At 40.4% G+C, this 25,805-nt stretch overlaps 1 protein-coding gene across 3 annotated transcripts in view; it reads right to left on the bottom strand.

The window, feature by feature from the left end:
* ZNF516 (zinc finger protein 516) overlaps window positions 1–25,805 on the bottom strand; it is a 160,625-nt gene that overhangs the window by 93,945 nt on the left and 40,875 nt on the right. For all 3 annotated transcript variants that reach the window (XM_070747439.1, XM_070747440.1, XM_070747438.1), the window contains exon 2: window positions 1,327–3,313. In XM_070747439.1, coding sequence (XP_070603540.1) covers window positions 1,327–3,130 — 1,804 coding nt within the window. In that variant the 5' untranslated portion in view covers window positions 3,131–3,313. The remainder of the gene's footprint in view (window positions 1–1,326; window positions 3,314–25,805) is intronic.

Here is a 25,805-nt window from a genome sequence, read left to right as displayed (position 1 = left end):
AAAGTACAATTCAGTGCCTAGAAAATAGCTGAGAATAAATCAACAATGAAGCTGAAGTTAATTACATATGTCTTTCGTACTCAGTGTTTCTGGAACGGAGGATGCCAATCAGGAGAAACAGGTCTGCAGTCATAAACCTTTCCTTGTGTATAACTAGTGCAGGAATACTCCAGCAACAAAAATCTCACCTACTTTGTTATTTGAGTATAATGAATGTTAACTGGAAACTGACCACTATAAAAATACAATTTTAAGGAACTGGGTCAAATCCAAGCATTAGTTCCATGAAACATTCAATCTTTATGTGCTGCCCTTTCATCATTTTGTACTAGTTATGCTAACAGGGACAGTCTGAAGCAAGGAACCTGCTTTTAGCCATATATAGTAGTTCTAAATACAGCAATATCTTCAATCCAGATTGACTCTTCCATAGACTCAAGTGCTCTATTATTTCCTTCAAATAAGGCAAACTGAACACCAAACGTTTAGGTAACCATAGACAAACTTGAATCCTAATAGAACTATCCAACTAACTGCTCAATTGTTTCAAATAGCTTTAAGTACAATTACCAGCAGTCCTTGTTTAGCCTTCTTTAGCCTCATTTAGCAACTTCTCAGCTATGAAGAAGTAACTTTATGATCAATCCTTGCATTTACAATATTCACAAGTCTGTAAAGCAAAGGAAATCAGAAGTAAAATCATAAGCAAAGGGCCTGTTTCACTTAGTGATCGCTTATCAATTAGGTTGTCAGTCCAAACTGGCTAAATGAGGACCACCTATAATATATCCTTGAATCAATCCATGGTCAAAAACCATTTCACCACCTTAAAAAACTGATGATTTCTAGCCGTGCTTTTAAATCCTTTTATTTAAAAAAAACAACAACCATAGCCAACACTAAATAGGTCATCCTCGACTTACAACAGTTCCTTTAGTGACTGTTTGAAGTTACAACATCACTTACGAACATTTTCCACACATCCCCTTGGTCACATGATCAAAATTCAGACAACTGGCAACTGACTCATATTTATGAAGGTTGGGATCATATGATCAACTTTTGCAACCTTCTGCAAAGTCAAGGATAAACTGGATTCACTTAACAACCATGTTACTAACTTAACAACTGCAATGATTAACTTTAACAACCATGGAAAGAAAGGTTGTAAAAAGGAGGGAAGACTCACTTAGCGACATAAATTTTGGGCTCAATCATGGTCGAGGTTAAGTCGAGGACTACCCGTATAAAGTTTTACAAAAAAAACCCACCCCAAAACAAAATAAATACTTATGAATTAAAATGCAGTTACCTACAGATACTTACATGGGGATGGCTCATGTATTCCTTCCTCAGAACTATCCTCAGGACCCTCTTCACCTATTCCAGAGGTGACTGAATCTTCTTGAGCAGAAGCAGAACTTGGTGTACTTGGTGCACTGACAGATCCAGAATCGCCATCTTCACTATTGGAACCGTATCTATCATGCTGAACGACTGATCCGCCTTCACTGCAGCTTCGGCGCTCTTTCCTGTGGACTCGGGAATGAAGGACCATTTGGTGATATGTGCGGAAGATTTTGCCACATTCAAAGCACTCGGTGGACTTGTTCTGTGATGCCCTTCTGCTTTGACGTGAGGATGGTCTGTATTCTAAGTCATCTGGACCAAGCATGCAGTTGTCCCCTTGTGCATTATTGCTTTTCTCTGAACGGCCACCTGTGCAGTTCTTCTTCTTTGGATTACTGGAAGAGTTGGATGAATCTTGCTCTTGCTTGCGTTTCTCTTGACTAACAAGAATATATTCCCTTTTGTCCCTGTCATACGTGACATCAGCATCTGCCAGAACTTCATCCCACCCTAAATACTTAACATACTCAGAAGGCTCTGCAACTTTCCCTTTGGTAGCCAAATGCCAAGCTTGGTAACTGTTCACTGGATCCAGCTCCGCTACTCTTTTACCTGTCTGGCCCCTTGAAACACCTTCTATCCATACAGATGGCCTCAAGTTCAGATATTGGAAGAAAAACTGTTTTGTAATAGATGAATCCAAATCTCCATCTATTAGTCTCTCTCCTCTAGGATCATTGCAAATTCCTTGAGACTTACAATGTACAGAGTTATGTGCTTTTAAGCTCTCCATATTTGTAAATAGGTTTCCACACTTGCTACAAACTTCATAGAGGGATAACCCAGTCACAATAGTCTCTTCCTGAATGACATCATTGATAGTGGCAATGGGCTCTAAATCACTTTTTGGCTTATTTTTACTCCCAGCTTTTGGGCCATGAGATTTCATGTGGTTTTTAAGGAACCAGGGCTCTTTAAATTTCCGGCCACAAATGTGGCATCCGTGGTCAAATGACCCTCGATGCTTCTTCATATGAGCTTTGAGGAACCATGTTTGACTAAAGGCTTGTCCACAGACTTCACAAGGAAATTCTCCAGCATTGGACTCAGGCTTGCAGTTCTCAGGGTAGGCTTCCCCATTGGGAATTTGAGTTGTAATATGATCTCTTTCTATGTGGTTTAGAAGGGTCTCCTGTCTTAGAGTCGTGTAACTGCACAGCCTACATTTGAAAGGCTTGTGAACTTGATGTATGTGTTGCTCCAACTCTTTCTTCCCTTCAAATTTGCCTTTACAGAAGTTGCACTGAACAGTACATAATTTAACATCATCGGCCAATGCCTCTTTTCTGCTGCTTCTGAGCAAGATCTTGCTGTCCTCTGTGGGAGCTGTTCCATTCAATATTTTGTTACAAGCAGAAGTGCTTTTGGTAGGGCTGGTACAACCATCAAAGCCTTCGAAGACCCTCATCTCGTTAAGCTGGGCCTCTCCCACCATCTCCACATCATTCCTCTGGCTTATGGTGCCTGTCCTGTGACCCCGAATATGGATCTTTAAGTTGCCCTTTTGGGAAGCTCTGTGATCACAGTAAGGGCATTTATAGGGTTTCTCCCCTGTGTGCTTCCTCATGTGTTGTGACAGTGAGCTCTGGAAGGGAAAACTCTTGCCACATATGCAGCAGCTGTGCAACATGGATTTGTCTGCATCCACATCGTTCTTATTCATCCTGTGAGGACTGGAGGCTCTTCGCAATTCCATGTTTGCACCTACACTACAATCCATCTGTATTCCAACAACATCAGTCAACAGGTAAAAGCTCTGCCCAGGAGTGGAAAATTATGTCGAAATTTCTATTGGGGATGTTTCTCACCAAGCCTCTATCTCTTCATTCCTATATTCAAATTGCTTCTCAGCTTGGGAGCATTCCGGATATAAGCGTTCATTGATGTTTCTGACAAACAAAACCTGCAACCAAAACAAAAGCACAACACCTCATTACTAAATGCAAAAGCATTTCATTTGAAGCACATTCACAACATCCCTCTGTGTTACTTCCTTCTGTTAAGGCTTTCTTTTCATCTAAATCAAACTCTTGGTACAGGCAGTGTATTAAATTTAACTTGGATGATATTATAATTCAGAAAATCCAGTGGGATATTTCATAAGCTCAGTAAGATAACATAAACAAACCTATGAAATAGTAGTTTCAGTTACTGGGATACAGAGTATGCGTGTAATTGGTATATGCTAAAAATAAGAACATCAATCTCACAAAGAGTTAAATTTGTCTTTCCAAACAAAAAAATAGTGTGCATGTAGCTTCAACTTAATAAGCCCTTTCTTGAAGTAACTGTAATATTTTAAGTCTGTGGTTTTATACACATGTATAATTTCATGAAAAACAGCCAAAATTTTGTTTGTCTAGAGATAAAGGATTTCTGTAGGACCCAGTAAGCGAACCTTGTTAAAAATGTTTTCTTAAACATGCAGACATACAGAAAAGGATGCATCTTATTTTAGTTAAATAAAATTCCTATAAACAAGCCCATTAAATGAACGACTACTAATTTTTTTAATTGATTGCTAATATCCTTGTTAATAAAGTACAGAAATTGTGTTCACGATTTTGCTACATTAAAAGCTGTAGCAAAGTTCATTGTTACATATTAAAAGGAGGAACATCTGGTATTTTCTGTAGTATCTATTCAAAACTAGATGCTGTTTTTTCTGCCCTGCAAATAAATAGCCAATACATGCATATATAATCTCTTTTATATACTGAAGAAACCTTTCTACTTGTTTATTACAAGTGCCTCATGTTTAATGGAAAAATACCTTCTTTCTTTTTAATCTACCCTGCTTTTAAGAAAAAAAAGCATGTCTTTCTCTATTGGTGAAGATGCATCTAGTTTACAAAGCATGTATTCAATGGTAACGTTTGTATACACAATACAGTACTTCAAAAGGAGGATTCATATTTCTGCTTTGAGGTATCTGTATTTCTGCCCCACCTAATTTTAATTCTCCTCCCAGAAACTATGCACCACAGGATGGATTTTACTTAAACATCTACCCAAAGTGATTCTTCCTGAAGTATATTAATCAATTTATATAAAAGGCATGATAGACTTAAAACATTTTAAGACTAGGAAAAGAGTGATCCAGTTCTGGGAATCAGTAATAGAAATGTGTTGTGGTCCATTGCCATAATTCAAATCTAACCTTTATTAGGGCCTTCAGGTCAACAATAAAACATATAAACATGTCATTATTATTTTAAAACTTATAAAATACAATAGAAGTATACAAAATACATTATTATAACAACAACTGTAATGCAATTAGCAATGGCAATCTCAAAAATTCTTGCTACGCCTATTGTATTTTATATGTTTTTAAAATAATGACATGTTTATATGTTTTATTGTTGACCTGAAGTCCCTAATAAATGATAGCAAAAAAATCCAGCAACTTGGAAAGATGTCAAAATTTGGTGAGATAGAAGCATGGGCAGCTAGACATTGCGCTGTCCTCTGGGGTGGTTCTTTAAAATGGAATGGATATGTATCTTTCTTGATTCTCGGTAGAGAGCAACAAAGGAGCATATGGCTTGTTCCACAGGGACATCTCCACATGTACTGCTGAAAAAGGATGTTTTTCTATCACTCCCAAAGAATTGCAGAGGATAGTGCAATCTAGCCAAGAGAATTTCAGAATTAGAATTAAAGAGAGATAAGGGCATATAGATTTATTGGGTTTATATGCCGCCCCTCTCCGCAAACTCCATTTGAGAAGAATTCATAATCTGTAAAGTTGGATACTAGGGTTAAACTGGCTGGAAACTCACTATCCAGTTATCTTGCTTAAGATGACTCCTGGCATTTTCAAACCTTAATGGATCGAGACTAAAGTCTTGAGTTTGGAGTTAGGTTTGTTAACCAGGTTGATTTCAAAAAAATAAACCAGTAGAACCAAAACCATGGGGGGGGGGTGTGATTTCAATCAGAAATTAGGATTATTGCTTTTCGACCATTGGGCTAGCATCAAGTGTAACATGGCCCTAATAATAAATATTTCATTTGATTTGGCAACAGAGAATGCTATTTGCAAGTATACTTCTACTAAATTGATAATAATGCACTCTCTTGTTGATATTAGTGTGCTATCATGGTATTTTGCCCTTCACAGCTCAATTCCATGCCAGTAAAGGACCATAAGCAATGAATCATCTATATCTATTATCACTGTGACAAATCCTATCTTACCTTTATATAACCACCTCATAATGCATAACAATGGCTTGTTAAAGTACAGGGATTCTCAGGTAACACTACTGTTTGCTAACTGAAGAAGTTGTATACAGAATTAATTGCTAAGCCAGGGAAATATAGCACACATAGGTTATTGAATTTCAATTCTCTTAATATCTAGCCAGAATAGAAAAGATGAAAAGATGAACCAGGCTGGTTGAGAATTTTGGCAGTTGTCTCCATACTTCAACGTTGCCAGGTTAGAGGTAACAGTTATAAAACTAAATCATACTTTTATTTTAGACAACTAATTATTATGTCTATTCCATTTCATGTGCTTCAAAGTAATGTTGCATATAAAATCCCTTAAGAAAGTAAGCTTTCACTTCTTTAACAGCAGCTTATTTTGCAATTAAAACTCTTCAGATAAGAAATGATGCCAAGAGGTTTAGACAAGGAAACATGTTATACACACACACACACACAGAGAGAGAGAGAGAGAGAGAGAGAGAGAGAGAGAGAGAGAGAGAGAGAGAGAGAGAGAGAGAGAGAGAGAGAGAGAGAGAAACCTATATTCAGTTCCTATCTCTCAAGGATAACACAACTGTTCTGCAACAGCAGGGTATTTAGGAGACATTAGGGTAGTAGGATGTACCAGGGAGGGGGAAACAGCCTGTCTTTAAATAGTAAGGACATCCTTGACTTTTTACAGGAAATCCCAGCAGGATATGTCCTTCAGAATGAATATAGGCATTAGGGAAAAGTTAGCAGGATTTTGCCTTGATTTTATTCCCCCAAGAGCTATAGAAGATGATCACATTTTTGCCAAACCTTTTTTTAAAAAAACTGCAGGTGAAAAGGGCTTGCTCAATAATATTCTTCTCCATTTCATGATCAGCTCCAAAACTGCCTGATCTCAGAATCCAGTGCGAGCTGAGTCAATTTATTTCTGACTCTGCGTTTTTATTCGAATTGATGCAGTATTGCAAATCTTATAGCTGGCTTATTTTTCAAGGGCTGGGAACTTGGGCCTCTCATCTTGTCTCCAGGATCCTAGTCTCCAGAAATGCTAAAGCACCAGTTTGTTTAATTCTGGGCAAAGAGACGTCTGCTACATTTTTTGTTGTTCTGGGAGGCATTATTTTCAGACCTGCAACTGTTAACACTGCAGATTTACTCTGAGATGCTTTGCCCACATCGTTTGCTTTCTCTCCCTCCCTCTCCTGAGTTAATGATGGTATTAAAAACGGGCTCCAAAATTCCTGAGAAAATAATTAGGCGCTTCTGAAACAGCACTACCAATAATAACCTTCGTGGAGAGACACACCTATAAGGATATATTAAGCAAATACAGATCTTGCCAGTGAGAAATAGAGAAGATTCACAGGACAGAAAACAAGGGAAAGCATGGAGGGAAAAAATGTAAGCCCTTTTTTTGAAAGGAATTTTACTAAAAGGTTCATTCTTGCATGGTTTTACAAGATATATAGAGAAACATAGCCCTGTCACCCACTCAGTACATATTTTGTGCTTTAGTATACTGGTCATGTTTGTCTTCACAGAGACAAAGAAATGTATTCTATGAATTACACTGTAGCACTATAAGGCATGAATTAAAATACATCATTAACATCCTGATCCAGCTTATCTTACTACCAAAACAAAGAAACTATTATTTGAACAAATGGGAGGGGGAAGGAGCAAGCCCATCACAATAATGAAGAGCTCCTTGCCCTAAAAACTGTTCTGTTACAAGATCAACAATTATAAGCTTATATTCTACAGATTTGGATCCCAAATGGCTGCATGAAGTGATGCATTCTCTAATGGGAGAGTAAGTACCATTGATGACTAGGCCTTGGGGCTTCTGCTGTTCTCAGACCAATCAATAATCCATTATGTCCAAACTACATTTCCACTCCAATATAAAAATAAATAAAAGGGCAGCCAGTCTTAGCAGTTAACCCATGGACTCTAAAACAATAGTAATAAATAAAAACAACCACCACATAAGACACATGAAATCTCAAGACTGAAATAATTATTTAGGTCTATCATATTGAAAAAGCTATTCACACCATCATTTTACCATATTCCTCTTTTTCTAGAACCTTTTGTAGTCACTTCACACACACACACACATACAGAGAGAGAGAGAGTGCACATAAATATGCACTAACTCTCTGATTAGATGAAATGCTACATTCATAATTAACCTCTTCAGAACAAAGGAAAAATACATCCCATCTTCAAATAGGTAAAATATAATTATCACATTCTTTGAAGTGCATTGTTTTTCTGAACAAAAAAAAAAGCTTAATTTATTTTCATGTATCATGATTTTTATTACTGTAACTAAGGGTCTCAAAGGATGGAAATGGCCTGGGCTTTTTTGGATTTACAAAACAGAACAGAACATATAGAAATTTTATTAGGGATATTTTAATGTACCATACATCTTAAAATGAGGGTGAGATTGCTTGATATATTGACACTAAATCTGGCTGGAATACATATTTGGCTATATTTAGGAGAGACTCCTGGAAATTTATGGACTAAATCTGGATGCAACCCATTGTAAATCTGGGATAAGATAATGCTGAGCTTTGGTAGCTTTAATAAAGTTTGAGGTATATTGTATTAGTCTATCCAACCAACTTAATTGAAATAGTTCTACATAGCTAAAAATAAGTTATCAGTATATCCTAAATGCATTACAATACAAATACTTGTTATAGATATTATTCCACATGTTCAGCAACTAATAACCTCATAAAAATAGTCATCATTATTATTCATCTCTGAAACAACAAAGAACAACCAAACAACCTGATGTTGTCTCAGAATTTTACGAAGTATAGTCATGTCACATTACAATGGCACTAGCCTTTAAAGAGATATTAAAATAATTATTATATCTAACAGTAATGCACTTCACAAAATGCCACTACAAAAATCTGTTACCTCCCAATTGTATTTGCAATGGAATCTTAATGATCAACTGTAAAATTATACAGAGAGAAGCCTTCCTTAAATTTTACAAGCCTCAGATAATTAAAAATTAAAGCAATCTCTTTTAATTAAGCATACTAACTATTGACTACTAACACAGTTCAGTGTCTTTGTTTGGCATTTTTATATCCGCAAGTGCACAATTCTGTTGAGATTTCCAGATCAATTTCAACATGTACAGAAAAAAAAAACCAATCGGGATTCAATTTAATGAACTTATTTCACTTGGGGTATTTGATTCTTTGTTGATATTTCCCTGAGCAACGGGTTGGACTAGAAGATCTCCAGGTTCCTTCCAACTATTATTCTACTGTATTTTGCTCTGCTGTGCTCTGTTCTGCTCTGCTCTATTCTATTCTATTCTATTCTGAATCTAATTTATTTTATTTTATTTATTTATTAGATTTGTATGCCGCCTCCCTCCGCAGACTTGGGGCAGCTCACAACAATAATAAAACAATATACAGAGAACAAATCTAATATTTAAAATCTAAAAACCCATTATTTAAAAGAACATACAACACAAGCATACCATACATAAAACTATATAGGCCTGGGGGGGAAATATCTCAATTCCCCCATGCCTAACGGCAGAGGTGGGTTTTAAGGAGTTTGTGAAAGACAAGGAGGGTGGGGGCAATCCTAATCTCTGGGGGGAGCTGGTTCCAGAGGGTCGGGGCCGCCACAGAGAAGGCTCTTCCCCTGGAATCTATTCATTCCATTCCACTCCACCCTATCCTATTCTCAAGTACAGGTTTGAATTTCTAGAGAAATAATATAAGCAACCCCTAGATAAAGTAGCTTTCTTTATAGCGATAAAGAAATAACTTGCTATTACATGGTTCCAGAAATTCTTTCTAACTTTCCAGGCAAGCTAGTATTCTTGTACGGTCTAACATCAAAGTGTTTAACATGGCTGATCTTGTTTAACTTATTTGTGCCACTTGCTACAAAATCTTTTAATAATGAAATTAGGAGTAGAATTTGACTCCCTAGTTTATTCAGAATTGTAATAATGTGAAATAGATAAGATATTTCCTCAGTAAAAATGGCAGAACACTAGAAATCTGATGCAATGCTAATAAGAAGTGTTACAAATAATTATTTTCTTTTATCACTGAATCATACAATTCCATCCAATGGATCTTCACTAAGTGGCCTGAGATCTACCAGTTTAATAAAAATATAAATGAAGTTAAGGATAATTTTTCTGAGGCATATTGCAATTATGGCATTAAGTACAGCAAGGATAAAATTACAGTTCCATTTTAATGTAAGTATTAAGCCAATAAAGTAATATGTATATCATAATCCATTTTATTAGAATATATATATTTAAGAGACGTTAAAATACTTACAGAACTAGACATAAGTTCACCCACATCTATTCAAACATCATACATCTAATTTATCATCAAGGAATACAGAAGTACAGACAGGTTGTGAAAAACTACCACGAGTTGATAAGAGTTCATGATATTTACATAGGTATATAATATTGGCCCAAGATATTTTTAAAAAACCAGTCCGTAAAGATTATGAAAATGATTATTTTGGCCTTGAATGCATTATTATTATTATTATTTTGTTTCAGGGTTTTGTTTTAAGACTGCTTTTTCAGCAACATTTGGAACCAACAAATTCTATCTTGATGAAAAACATTTTAATTTCCTTAAGTCGAAATGAGTCCCTTTTCTGTCTCAAGATTTACAAATAGTGAGACATTTCCCATTATAAGGTTCATAACCCTAAAATGTAAAACATGAAACCAAAAGGAATTAGGAAGAAAAAACCCAAAGAAAACCAGTATTTCCATACACATCCCAGTTCCATTTTTCTCTGATCTAGAAATCAGAGGCAACTTTTCCTTGTTTAACTGTGTAAAACCAGTTAATGATGTCCTGCCATTGATATCCTGCCCCTTGCCATGATGCTCTTCTTGGGAGACAGTTGAAGAGACCAAAATGTGTTTCTTCTCACCAAGAGTCCCAAGGTAACATATACAGTAATCCCTCACCTATCGCGGGAGTTACGTTCCAGACCTTGCCGCGATAGGTGAAATCCGCGATGGGGAATTTATCCTCCTTCCCACCAGCTCCGGATGCCTGGAGGCGAGCAACGGTCGGCTAGCCTTCCCCCTCCCCCCCCCACTACTACTTACTCTGTTCTTTGCAGCAGTTCGGCCAAATGTTGTGTTTTTTGCCTTGCCCCGGCTGTAAAGTCCCTGGTGAGCTGCCCCGGCTGTTTCTTTTTTCCTCTCTCTCTCTTCCGCCCTCGAGCACTTCCTCTTCCGCCCTCGAGCCCAGTCTGGAAATCCCCGCCGCGTCGCGTTCCTTTCTTTTTTTTCCTTTCGGCACTGGCGAGGGGGATTGAACGAGGGGATGGGCCTCCGCAGGAGCTCAGTCCCTGCCCCGCTCAACATTTGGGAGTCCCGCTGGGGGATTCTAGCGCTTGTTTGTGTGGTAAAATCATTCAAATGAAGCTGACTTCAAAACCCGCGATGAAGTGAAGCCGCGGCAGGTGAAGCGCGATATAGCGAGGGACTACTGTATACACACATATAGATGTGTCTGCACAAACACACTATTTTCCATAGTAAACATAGTGAATGGGTTTTTTCTAAAAGAAGATAAAACCATCTGAAAAGGAATCGTTCTATACAACAAATAACATGTAAAATCCAAGATGGTTATTTTGGATTTCCAAAGCTGTTAAGCTTTGGAATGGTGTAATAATGATTTCTAGATAATAGAAATCAAACCTTATTTATCTCTCTCTCTAATCTATCTATCTATCTATCTATCTATCTATCTATCTATCTATCTATTTTATTGGATTTATAAGCCACCCAACTCCTGACGGACTCTAGGAGGCGTATATAAATAAAACAATATGCTACAATTAAAATCCCAATACAAAAGCATTCATCCCATTCTAGGCCGGAACAGAATACTATAGCTCAACGGCCCCAGGCCTGCCAGGAAAGCCATGCTTTTAAGGCCTTCCGAAAGGCTAGGAGAGTGAGGGCAGTGCGAATCTCCAGGGATAGTTGGTGTCATAGAGCCAGAGCTACCACAGAGAAGGCCCTCCCTCACAGTCCTGCTTGGTCGATGGGAACCGGAGAAGGCCAACCCTGTGGGCTCTGATCGGCTGCTGGGAAGTGTAAGGCAGAAGATGGTCCCGTAAATAATCTGGTCCTAAGCCATGTAGGACTTTATAGATGATAACCAACACTTTAAATTGCATCTGGAGACCAATTGGAAGCCAGTGCAGCTCGCGGAGTGATGAGAATTATGTGGGTGTACCTAGGCGCACTCACAACAGCTCATGCAGCTGCGTTCTGGATTAACTATTAACTATACTCTCTTTAAAGGTAGCCCTATGTAGAGGTCATTGCAGTAGTTGAGCCGCGAGGTGACAAGGGCATGAGTGACTGTGAGAAGAGACTCCCTATCCAAATAGGGTCACAACCGGTGCACCAGGTGAACCTGTGCAAAGTTCCCCCTAGCCACAGCTGAAAGATGTTGTTCTATCAGCTATGGGTCTAAGGGGACTCCCAATTGTGGATCCTTTCTGAGGGGGTTAAAATCCCCCCCCCAGTAATGGATAGACAGATGGATGGACATCCAGACCTTCACAACTTCCAGGCATTGGCACATCACATTCATTGCTTCACTGAATTGACATGGGGTGGAAATGTACAGCTGAGTGTCGTCAGTGTACTGCTGGAAACTCCCCCAGCACTTTCATGTAGATGTTAAACAGCAGGGGGGGAAGGACCGACCCCTGAAGCACCTAACAAAGGAAGGGTTTAGAAGTAGACCTCTATCCCCCTACCAACACCGACTGCAACTAACCAGAGAGGTAAGAGGAGAACACCGTAATCCAGTGCCTCTCACTCCCAGCCCCTCCAGTTGACGCAAAAGGATACCATGGTCAATTATATTGAAAGCCACTGAGAGGTCAAGAAGTACCAAGACAGAGGAATGTCCCCTATCTCAGGCCCAGCAGAAATCATCCATCAGCACAACCAAAGCAGTTTGTCTGCTCAGTCTATGTCTATATCAGACCTGGGCAAGGGGCGGCCCACGAGCCACATCCGGGTTCATAAGGTGAAAATAGTTCAGAAGAAGAGGCAAAAAAATCTTAAACCCCAGGTTCATATCTCAAAAAGTTTGTATGACGAGGGGTTCGTAAGACAAGGTATCACTGTATTTAAGAAAATGAATCATTCTGAAGCATACTAAGAAATTATTATACACTAATTGGCTCTCCAGATCTTCTTTCAGCAGTCTTAAAAAGCAATGGAGAAAATTAAACACTAAATAGCAAAGAGCATAAATTTCTGAAGCAATACAGTGTAAATAAACTGATGTAATTGACATCATTTGTGTAATGATGCAATTGACATTGTATGTCATTTGTCTACATTTACATTTTTTGTGTAAAAAATATAATTCAATCAATTTGGATTTAATGGCACTCCCTGCCATCAAATGATCTATTAAACTAAGCTTTTATTGTAATTTAAAAACGCCTGCAATATTATGGGACCTAAACTCCAATGGTCTTTTATTCCTTTTGTGACACACAAAACATATAATGCCTTTACTCCTTGCTAGCCAAAACCAAGAAATCTGAGTTTAGCTCACAGAAATATAGAGATCTCATACAGTGGCCACCACGACCACTTACTTTATTGAGACAAAAAAAGAGGGGTGTGTGGCATATCAATAAAGACAGGGAAAGCAATACAGTGCCTTTCAAATATTTAAAATCAATTCTTAACAGTTCAGTCAGCACACTACTAGTTATAAAAGTTGTTAAAGGCTATGCCCACTGCCACCTCTCCTCTTTATCTTGACTTTAGAAATATTATTGAACAAATTAGATCCAATTCAAGTGTTAAAAGGAACCAAAATTAGAAATGAAGAGTATAAAATACAGGCCTTTGCAAATGACTTAGTACTCTTCTTAGAAAATCCACAAGAGATAGGAGCAATTTTAATTAAGGAAATAGAAGAGTATGGGGAGGTGACAGGCCTCAGAATCTACAAACAAAAAACCAAATTACTAAGAATATGATATCAAACCATAAGAAAAAATTTGAAAAATATTTGGGACTACAAATAACTAAAAAAATTAAATATTTAGGTATCAATTTGACAGCTAGATGCTCTTCAATTAAGGACAGTAATTATACAAAATTAATTAAGGACAGTAATTATACAAAATGTTTATAGCGTAAGTTATTGGGTGAATGTTAATGAATGTTTTTTTAAATGTTTTAGAATTTAAAAAAAAAATTAATTGGATTTATTGGATTTATTGTATTGTTATATCTACTATATATGCTGTGAGCCACCCCGAGTCCTCGGAGAGAGGCGGTATACAAATCCAATTAAATCAATCAATCAATAAAATTAGTGCACCAATTAAAAAACTATTCAGAAAGGTTAGGAATGCTGTAATTATCATTACTAGGTTGGATAGCAGCCATAAAAATGAATATTTTACCAAAATTATTATACTTTCAAACTATACCTATAAAGTTGGATTTTAAAAAATTATTAACTTGAAGGAAATTATTAAAAAATTTATACAGCAAAGGAAGAAGCCGAGAATTAAATTAATTGATTTACAAGATAGCAGAAGCAGAGGCGGCTTTAGGTTCCCAGAATGGAGATTATATTATAAGGCAGTACCGCTAGTTTGGCTTAGCGACTGAAACAATTTGAGGAATAGATGGTTATTGCTCTTGGAAGGGATGGCATGAATGTTTATATGATAAAGAAAGTAAACCACTACAATATTTTCACAGGCATATGATTAGACTCATGATGAAAATTTGGTGAAAGCGATAAGAAAAAAAACATTACATGAAAATTCCTAATTGGCTATCCACCATGGAGGCAATGATTTATTCAAATATGATTGATAAAACTAGAATGGCTAAATACAAATAGTATTGGGCTGCAGTTGGTATGGTCAGGTATGCAGTCCCGGTTGGAAAAATGGAGCTGCGTGTGCGAGATTTAGCTTCTGCGCTTGTGAAGGAAGTCAAATTGTGTGCGAAAAAGCAAAGAAATCGCCGAAAATCAGTGAAATCGCGCATGCGATGTCTCACATGAGATTCAGCTTCTGCGCATCTGCAGGAAGCTGAATCTCAGACCGACATACACACATGTACACGCCGGAGTACATGCCTGCTAGCATCGGCGATGGTAGCGTCAGCAGCCCTTCACTAAATACTAAGATATTTGGAATGGATTTCGCAAATTAGAAAGCAGAGATGATTTGGAAAAGCAGAGTATAACTGTAGATTGGTAACCTTAATTCCAACTCCAATCAAGATTCAAAAAAGATATTGAAGAAATTGGAATAGAAATAGAAACTGAACAATTAGACAAACTCCTGACGGGCCCAGAAGACAAAATTATTTCCAAAATATACAATTTTATCTATTACAATTTGATAGTGCAGAAAGAATGGTAAAAGAGTAAATAGTAAAAGAGTCAATGATAGCATGGGCAAAAAATTTGGGACATTTGGCTGATGGGGAACAAATTTGGAATAGAAATGATAAAATAACAAAATCAGCAGCCTATTTAAAAAAATCATTATAAAATGTTCTATCGCTGGCATTTGGCGTCTGTATGATTAGCAACAATATATTCTAATTTAAATTTGATCTGTTGGAAATGCAAAAAAGAGCAAGGTACCCTCTTTCATATGTGGTGGTCATGTCCCAAAGAGAAGAAATATTGGACAAAGATACAAAATTGGTTACAAGAAATAATAGGAAAAACAGTAGAATTTACCCCAGAACTCCTTTTATTGGGCCTATTCAAAAGACAATACAAAAAAACATCAAGTATTTGATTTTGCACATTACAATAGCTGCTAGGATCGCATATGCATAATGCTGGAGAAACCTTAATACAGTGATCCCTCGAGTTTCGCGATCTCGATGTTTGCTAAACGCTATATCGCGAGTTTTCAACCCGGAAGTAAACAACACCATCTGCGCATGCGTGGCCTTTTTTTTCTATGGCCACGCATGCGTAGATGGTGGAGTTTCCCCACCGGGCTGAGCGGCTTCCCCTGGGTCTTCCCCCTCTTGCCCCGGTAAGTGGCGCGAGCAAAGGCGTGGGCGCGCGCGCGGGGCCCGCTTCCCAGCTGGGAAGCAACAACACCAACCGGGTGGGTGGGGGAAGCCCCGGTGGCGCGCGCGCGAGGCCCGCTTCCCAGCTGGGAAGCAACAACACCAACCGGGTGGGTGGGGGAAGCCCCGGCGGCGCGCGCGCGAGGCCCGCTTCCCAGCTGGGAAGCAACAACACCAACCGGGTGGGTGGGGGAAGCCCCGGTGGCGCGCGCGCGAGGCCCGCTTCCCAGCTGGGAAGCAACAACACCAACCGGGTGGGTGGGGGAAGCCCCGGTGGCGCGCGCGCGAGGCCCGCTTCCCAGCTGGGAAGCAACAACACCAACCGGGTGGGTGGGGGAAGCCCCGGCGGCGCGCGCGCGAGGCCCGCTTCCCAGCTGGGAAGCAACAACACCAACCGGGTGGGTGGGGGAAGCCCCGGCGGCGCGCGCGCGAGGCCCGCTTCCCAGCTGGGAAGCAACAACACTAACCGGGTGGGTGGGGGAAGCCCCGGCGGCGCGCGCGCGCGAGGCCCGCTTCCCAGCTGGGAAGCAACAACACCAACCGGGTGGGTAGGGGAAGCCCGGGCGGCGCGCGCGCGAGGCCCGCTTCCCAGCTGGGAAGCAACAACACCAACCGGGTGGGTGGGGGAAGCCCCGGCGGCACGCGCGCGAGGCCCGCTTCCCAGCTGGGAAGCAACAACACCAACCGGGTGGGTGGGGGAAGCCCCGGCGGCGCGCGCGCGAGGCCCGCTTCCCAGCTGGGAAGCAACAACACCAACCGGGTGGGTGGGGGGAAGCCCCGGCGGCGCGCGCGCGAGGCCCGCTTCCCAGCTGGGAAGCAACAACACCAACCGGGTGGGTGGGGGAAGCCCCGGCGGCGCGCGCGCGAGGCCCGCTTCCCAGCTGGGAAGCAACAACACCAACCGGGTGGGTGGGGGAAGCCCCGGCGGCGCGCGCGCGAGGCCCGCTTCCCAGCTGGGAAGCAACAACACTAACCGGGTGGGTGGGGGAAGCCCCGGCGGCGCGCGCGCGAGGCCCGCTTCCCAGCTGGGAAGCAACAACACCAACCGGGTGGGTAGGGGAAGCCCGGGCGGCGCGCGCGCGAGGCCCGCTTCCCAGCTGGGAAGCAACAACACCAACCGGGTGGGTGGGGGAAGCCCCGGCGGCACGCGCGCGAGGCCCGCTTCCCAGCTGGGAAGCAACAACACCAACCGGGTGGGTGGGGGAAGCCCCGGCGGCGCGCGCGCGAGGCCCGCTTCCCAGCTGGGAAGCAACAACACCAACCGGGTGGGTGGGGGAAGCCCCGGCGGCGCGCGCGCGAGGCCCGCTTCCCAGCTGGGAAGCAACAACACCAACCGGGTGGGTGGGGGAAGCCCCGGCGGCGCGCGCGCGAGGCCCGCTTCCCAGCTGGGAAGCAACAACACCAACCGGGTGGGTGGGGGAAGCCCCGGCGGCGCGCGCGCGAGGCCCGCTTCCCAGCTGGGAAGCAACAACACTAACCGGGTGGGTGGGGGAAGCCCCGGCGGCGCGCGCGCGAGGCCCGCTTCCCAGCTGGGAAGCAACAACACCAACCGGGTGGGTGGGGGAAGCCCCGGCGGCGCGCGCGCGAGGCCCGCTTCCCAGCTGGGAAGCAACAACACTAACCGGGTGGGTGGGGGAAGCCCCGGCGGCGCGCGCGCAGATAAGCGGCAGCAGCGAGGCGGCGGGGAAACCCCAATCTTCGGCTCCTCGCTGCTGCGGTGGAAGTAAAAACACCATCTGCGCATGCGCAGATGGTGTTTTTACTTCCGCACCGCTACTTCGCGAAAAATCGATCATCGCGAGGGGTCCTGGAACGGAACCCTCGCGATGATCGAGGGACCACTGTATACCCATTGAAAATTTGATATGTAAGAAAATATTTGATTATGCAGAAATGGACAAATTAACCATAGAACCTAGACAAAAAGACTCATACTACTATGAAACATGGGGTAATAAATAAATTAATGACATAAAATTGAAGAGAAAATGTGGGATAAAGATATAGAATTCGAAATAAATTATATATTGTAATATATAAATTGTATAAATATAATGTATATAAAAAGCTGTAGAAGCCTTTTATATACATATACTGCTCAAAGAATTGTTATGATATGTAAAACGTGAAAAATCAATAAAAACATATTTTTTAAAAAAGTTGTAAAAGGTTAGGTGTGGATCACCTGCCACATGAGTCTTAAAGGCTCTTTTTCAATGCCTTCAGCCTCCCCCCTCAATTGCTGAAAACTGATTGCATGATCCCCTGCTATATTCAGTTGGAAAAACCTGAAGAAATCATATTGGATATGCTAATTCCAAGCCGCCCCGAGTCTTCAGAGAGGGGTGGCATACAAATCTAATAAATAATAATAATAAATAATAAATAATAATAACTAACCAACAAAATTCCTTAACTACCTTCAGATACTTCTGCCCATTTTTCATCACAGTAGCCCCTCTAAATATTATTAATATGTCCCAGTCATCCAAATCATATACAGTAGTACCTCTACTTAAGAACTTAATTCGTTCCATGACCAGGTTCTTAAGTAGAAAAGTTTGTAATTAGAAGCTATTTTTCCCATAGGAATCAATGTAAAAGCAAATAATGCGTGCAAAACCATTAGGAAATAAATAAAAGCTCGGAATTTGGGTGGGAAGAGGAGGAGGATGAGGAGGACAGTCGCTGACGAAGGAAGAACGTGAGGTGAGGGGAATCAAAAAAATCCCAAACTTTAAGGCTTAATGAAAAGGGGACTATGAGGCGGCAAGGAGGAGCATGCACCTCCCATACACCCGGAATGAGGTTGCCTCCCATACACTGCGCCAGAGAGAAAAATCCAGGCGGACAAGAGGGGGGAACCTTCGGCTCCTTTGACTGAAAGGTGGCTGCTGTTGCTACTACCTGCTTCCTCTTCCTTCCGATCCTGAAGCACTCCCCTCTCCTTTCGCTCGCTTTGTAGCCGGCGCCTTTTCTTCACTGTGGTGACTCCTCAGTTTGGCTGAAGCCGAGTTGATCCGGCCGGGGCGAAGCATCCCCTTTCGTCTTTCCATGCCCAGATGCTCCGGGAGGCAACCTCACGCCAGGTGTATGGGAGGCAGCGTGAGGGAGTCACCATAACAAAGTGGTTTATTTCCTCTCCAAGCGCCCAGAGAAAGGAACACGCTCCATTTGCTCTGGGCTGCCCAGAGCAAAGGGAGCGTTTCTTTTCTCTGGGCGCTGGCAGAAGTTTATTCCCTTTCCAAGTGCCCAGAGAAAGGAAAATGCTTCGTTTGTTCTGGACTGCCAAAGCCTATTTAAATGCCACCGAAAGGCTCCTCTGGCAGCCCAGAAAAGCCCAAGATAGCCGGGATTAAAGGAGGAATGGCGGGAAACTGGCTGGGCCTTCGTGCCGCTTTCAAATTTCCTGGGAATTTTTTCCGGGCTCAGATTTTTAAGTAGAAAATGGTTCTTAAGAAGAGGCAAAAAAAATCTTGAACACCCGGTTCCTATCTAGAAATTTCTTAAGTAGAGGCGTTCTTATGTAGAGGTACACCTGTGTATAATATTGTCAGTACCCTTCTCAGAACAGGTTGTCTGCTTACATCACTTCACATGCAATTCCTTGACTCACAAGCCCAACATTTCCCTTGCTAAGCTAGATAGTTTTTAAGTGAGTTTTGCCCCCATTTTATGACTTTTCCTCTCACTGTTAGTCGCTGAAGTTGTTATTTAGTAACACAGTTGTCAAGTGAATCTGCTTACCTCATTGACTTTGCTTGTCAGAAAGTTGCAACGGGTGATTATATGACACTACAACCATCATAGATATGAGTAGTTGCTAAGGTTTTGAATTTGGATCACGTGACAATGGAATTGTTGCAACTGTCCTAAGTGTGAAAATCGGTCATAAGTCATTTTTTTTAGTGCCTTGTAACTTTGATCACTAAACAAATTGTTGTAAGCCAAGGACTACCTGTACACACAGGAAATATTTTCCACAAGTAAGTCAACTTATGCTTTAAATGGGTATTATGCATTTTTAGCAGCAATACAGGATGTCTCTGTAATTTAAGTACATGTTAACCACTAAAAAACGTTCTGAAAACCCTCATCTTGTTTCAACTTCAGAAACTGAAAAAGTTGCATTCAACTGTCTTTAATACATCAATTTATTGGGGGGGGGGAGATTATCATTCTTCTGAATCCAAGGTAATCCTGTTGGATCATTCTTATTATAGTAATTTTCCTAGGAGAATATATTTACAGTTCAATCCCTTGTATATTTACTCAGTAATAAGTACTGTTGACTTAAATAGGGGAGGGATAAAATGGCAGAAGCGAGCACCCAGTGGACTGTATTAAAAAAGGCCATCTTAAAAACCACTGGACTATATGTAAGGCAAATAACTAAAGGTAAAAGGAAGAAGAAACCGCTATGGTTTAGCAATGATGTAAGTCAATGAAAAAAAGGCTGCCTATAGGAGGTATAAAGAGTCTGGAAGTATAGCTGTTAGAGAGGTGTATAAAATGAGACAGAAGGAGGCGAAACAGATAATATATGCTGCTAAAGCCTCAAAAGAGGAAGAAAGTGCCAAATCTGTAAAGAAGGGGGATAAAACCTTCTTCAGATATATTAGTGATAGGAAGAAGAAAAACTGTAGCATTGCTTCCAGCTGTACGGATTCAGCTCCAGTGATCTTAGAAGCTGATGTCTTAAAAGAACTTGAGCGATTAAAGATAAATAAGGCAATGGGTCCAGATGGCATCTACCCCAGAGTTCTTAAAGAACTCAGATTTGCCATTGCTATCCCCCTGACTGATTTGTTTAATCAATCCCTGTTAACAGGAGATGTTCCTGAGAATTGGAGACTGGCCAGTGTTGTGCCTACCCACAAGAAGGGCAGTAGAGAAGAAGCTGGTAACTACAGGCCAGTTAGCTTGACATCAGTTACAGTTAAAATGATGGAGACTCTACTCAAAAAGAGGATAAATCAGCACCTAAAAAACAATAACTTATTGGACCCAGATCAGCATGGCTTTATGAAGGCAAATCATGTCAGACTAATCTCATTGATTTCTTTGACTATGTCACAAAGGTGTTGGATGAAGGTGGTGCCGTGGATATTGCCTATCTGGACTTTAGCAAAGCCTTTGATACGGTTCCACATAAAGAGCTGATAGATAAATTAGTGAAGATTGGACTTAATCCCTGGATAGTTCAGTGGATTTGCAGCTGGCTGAAGCGTAGACATCAGAGAGTTGTTGTTAATGCCGAGTATTCTGAGCAGAGACAGGTTACAAGCAGTGTGCCACAAAGGTCTGTTCTGGGTCGTATTCTTTTCAATATGTTTGTGAGTGATATAGGGGAAGGTTTGGTAGGGAAGGTTTGCTTTTTTGCCAATGACTCTAAAGTGTGCAATAGGGTTGATATTCCTGGAGGCGTCTGTAATATGGTAAATGATTTAGCTTTACTAGATAAATGGTCGAAGCAATAGAAACTGCAGTTTAATGTTTCCAAATGTAAAATAATGCATTTGGGGAAAAGGAATCCTCAATCTGAGTATTGTATTGGCAGTTCTGTGTTAGCAAAAACTTCAGAAGAGAAGGATTTAGGGGTAGTGATTTCTGGCAGTCTCAAAATGGATGAGCAGAGTGGTTGGGCGGTAGGAAAAGCAAGTAGGATGCTTAGCTGCATAGCTAGAGGTATAACAAGCAGGAAGAAGGAGATTGTGATCCCGCTATAAAAAGCACTGGTGAGACCCCATTTGGAATACAGTGATCCCTCGATTTTCACTATCTCGATTATCGCGAAACGCTATACCACGGTTTTTCAAAAAATATTAATTAAAAAATACTCCACGGTTTTTTTGCTATACCACGGTTTTTCCCACCCGATGACGTCATACGTCATCACCAAGAGTCACTTCTCTGTCTCTTTCTCTTTCTTTCCTTTTTTCTATCATTTCTCTCTCTCTTCCTTCCACTCTTCTCTCTCTCTTTCTTCCTCTCTCTCACTGTCTTCCTTCCTTTCTCATCTTTCTTTCTCTCTCTCTTTCTCTATCTTGCTTCTTCCTCTCTCACACTCTCTTCCTCCCTCTCTCATCTCTTTCTTTCCTTCTCTCTCTTTCTCTATCTCTCCCCCTCTTGCTCTCGAGCGGCAAACGGCCGGGCGGGCGGGTGAACAGGCGAGCGGTAAATGGCGGCCGGCTGGCCGGGTGAATGGGCGAGCGAGCAGCCGGGCGGGCGAGCGGCGAACGGCGGGCGGGCGGGTGCTGGGGGGCGGGGGCAGCCGGCATTCAAAGCAATCTGTCGGCTTCCGCACTCTCGTCGCTCCCCGCCTCCACCATCTGCGCATGCGCGGCCATGTAAAAAAGGGCGTGCATGCGCAGATGGTGTTTTTACTTTCGCACCACTATACCGCAGAAAATCGATTATCGCGAGAGGTCTTGGAACGTAACCCTCGCGATAATCGAGGGATCACTGTACTGTGCTCAGTTCTGGAGACCTCACCTACAAAAAGATATTGACAAAATTGAACGGGTCCAAAGACGGGCTACAAGAATGGTGGAAGGTCTTAAGCATAAAACGTATCAGGAAAGACTTAATGAACTCAATCTGTATAGTCTGGAGGACAGAAGGAAAAGGGGGGACATGATCAAAACATTTAAATATGTCAAAGGGTTAAATAAGGTTCAGGAGGGAAGTGTTTTAATAGGAAAGTGAATACAAGAACAAGGGGACACAATCTGAAATTAGTTGGCGGAAAGATCAAAAGCAACATGAGAAAATATTATTTTACTGAAAGAGTAGTAGATCCTTGGAACAAACTTCCAGCAGACGTGGTTGGTAAATCCACAGATGGATCATGAGGTCTTTTTCTGCCGTCAGTCTTCTATGTTTCTAAATGAGTCTTATTCTGGAGAAAATAGTATACAAGGTAGTCAACATTACCACTTCTTCTGCCACCTGACATTTTTCTCCAAAAATTCTTTCAATTTCTTATCCCTCCCTCTCAAAAAATCCCCAATTTTAGAAAACAGAGATGAGGCAAAGCCTTATTTTTATTTTCAAAAATGTCACATTAACAGTGAGAATATAAAAAATACTGAAAGGCTACAGCCCAAAGGTTTGAGTCAAAATGAAAAAAAAAAAATACAGGAAAAAGGGCAAAGGTAAAGTGGGATGATAAGAAACATCACAGCGGAGAAAGTAGGTGATAGAGAGCCACCTGACTCCTATGTGACCTACCCATTTCAATTTACTCATCATGGCAGACATTTTGTGAACAAGCAAGTCCCCATGGTAGCAACCATTTTTTTAAAAAGAATTTTTAATATTCAAAATGCATACAGCATCCAGAGATTGATATGAGATTATAGTTATGCGTTTTAACATGGATACATCAGTCACACACAATATAAATGGGAGAATCCAGTGTACGTCAATTTGAGTCACTTTATGGAAAAAAGACGGAAATACTGTATAAGGTTTAAAATGAGCTAACTGGCAGTAGTAACAAATGCAGATGTCGTAACAGAGTTCATTTGCAACTGATAAACAACTCTGGAACCTCTCAATTAGATGTATTTCTTTTAATTACATATAATAGATAACTATATATATAAAATAGAAAAATATTAAATATGATAACATGCTGAAGGAAAAAACCAAATTTAAACTAAATCCAAACTGTATACTTAATTAATCCAAAACTAAATATATACTTGTAAGTAATCCAAACTAAATATATTTTTAAAAGCACAGTGCAATATTAACTCAGAAAGGTTTTATTTTAACAGTAAATTTTAACTAAGTGCATGTAATATTTCAAGTGTTTTTCAATGCCACAAAGCTAAGGAACAAATTTAACAATGTTTGCTTAGTAATGGAAGTTTTGAACACCGTTTATAAATAATGAAAAAGCTCATAGTGAAATTAAATGTTTAATATTTCTGTTTAAATCTCTGGAAAACTAACAACAGGGTTTTAGGTTGAAAACTAAGGTGGGACCAGCATGATTATGGTCTTAACTCACTCTTAGCACAAATTCACTGGAAACTGGATTCCTCCAGGATCCTATAAGCTAATTTTCTTTAACTTAATATACTGTATTGTAACCCAGTTGGAACTACAATTACCAGAAATCTCAGTCTTATTAAATTTGGAAAGCTATAACAACTGAACGATGCCAGGTTGAAATAAAATGCTATGAGTTGTAATTTTGACCTATATTAATTCTTCCTCTTTTCTCTTTCAACAAGAATCAACATTCCAAAAAAATCTGTATAAGAACCAACCAAAATGACATAAAGGGTGAAACAGCTTTTTATAAAAAGAAAGGGCTTACAGGTAGCATAAATGATACTAATGCCATAAATTTTTGAACAAGAATTCTTGTATGTGCCCCAATATCTTAAAACCAGACAGACTTAAGAAGCAATTCTCTATTGAGAGGATTCCAGATAAAATGTCTCAAAACAATGTGTACCTAAAGATTTCACACATTCACCTAATCTACTTAATGTGCATACATTTATAAGTGTGCATGTGTGTATGTTTGGGTCAATCTTTTTGTAGAGCAATAAGTTATGTTTACAGGGTAGTTAGACATATCTTTTTCACAGAAAGTTTACAATATATTTTGCTTGGATCAAATCAACTATAGTATGAAGCAACATATTATGCAACATTCACAAGAAAAAAGGCAACTTCACATCAAAAGACCCAAATGTTAAAGAAAAGCCAGTGTCTAATTCATAATGTAGCATGAGAAAAGCATGCTACAGAAAGTGGATGTGACTAGTTTTGTTTTGTTAAAACTCTACCTCTTCCTACGCAACTTAGCCATGTAATCTCAAGGGCTGGACTATTATTTCAGCCAGTGTGATTTAATCTTGCAGAGACATCCAGCTGCACCAAAACGCTCCCTCTTTTTAAAATGTTTAATAACCCCTTGGTCTCTTCCTTCAACCAGGTGGCCTTGAAACCAAAAATAAAACATAAAACTTGCAGAAGGCAAGGCACTCTGTGTTTCTGCAACACTAGCAATGCTTTGCTGTGATATTATTATCATCAATGATGGTACAATACCCTTTGATCCATTGTTTTTCCATATAATACCCTTGAAAATATCATGAGTCATTTTGTATGCAATTTTAGTGAGGAGAGAAATATATGAAATCCCCATTTTACCAAGTGTGAAAATGTTCTATACATCTTAGCCATTCCACGTTGATTGCTTTAGCTTATATACAGTATTTTCAAATTTCCTCCTCTTCAAACTCTCTCTCTCTCTTCCTCCCTTCCACTCTTCTGCCTTCCCTCCCTCCCACCCACTCTCTCCCCCTCCTCTGGCCAACTGTTGCAACCATGGCCTTTTATTATCTTTTAAAAGCTTCCTTATACTTGCAGGCCAGCCTTCAAAATGCAAATATCACATAACTGAAAAACAAAGTCTTTTATCAAAGACTGCAATGTACATCTCAGGGCATCTGTGCAGAGCCCTCAAGATGTTTATTCAAAACAAGCCTGATTGATTTTCATACTGCATTTCTCTATCCTGATGCTTTTAAGGTCTAACATAACAAAAAGCTAAAAACATAGCAGTTGTAGATTTGCAAATCTGCTTGTAAAATTTAAAATCCATACATATACATGTATAACTCAGTTTGCTATTTGCCTAGTCGCTTTTAAAAATATCAGTTGCTTCTCTGAGTGTGTGTGTGACTGCCACACCCAGCACAGGTGTCTACAGAACTGTGAGCTAATACATTGTTTTATAAAATGGAGGGTAATTTTCCTTCTTATCTTTATTTTCTTCTTCTTCAATTTGAATAAACCAGTATTCAAGTATGTAGCATTCCAATGCTACTATTCATTCTTAAAACAATTTTAAGAACCTTGCCTCAGGCAGTTTAACATAGAAAATGAAACTAAATACTTGATTAATTAGAAGCCATTTTCTAGGAACGTTTTGAGCCCAAATCTCACCAAATGTATAAATTCCACAGTTTTTATACTGAATTACAGTTTTTCCAAAGAATTT

The sequence above is a fragment of the Erythrolamprus reginae genome, chromosome 3 (assembly GCF_031021105.1).
Source record: "Erythrolamprus reginae isolate rEryReg1 chromosome 3, rEryReg1.hap1, whole genome shotgun sequence".
NCBI lineage: Eukaryota > Metazoa > Chordata > Lepidosauria > Squamata > Dipsadidae > Erythrolamprus > Erythrolamprus reginae.
This window is presented reverse-complemented; position numbering and strand designations above follow the sequence as displayed.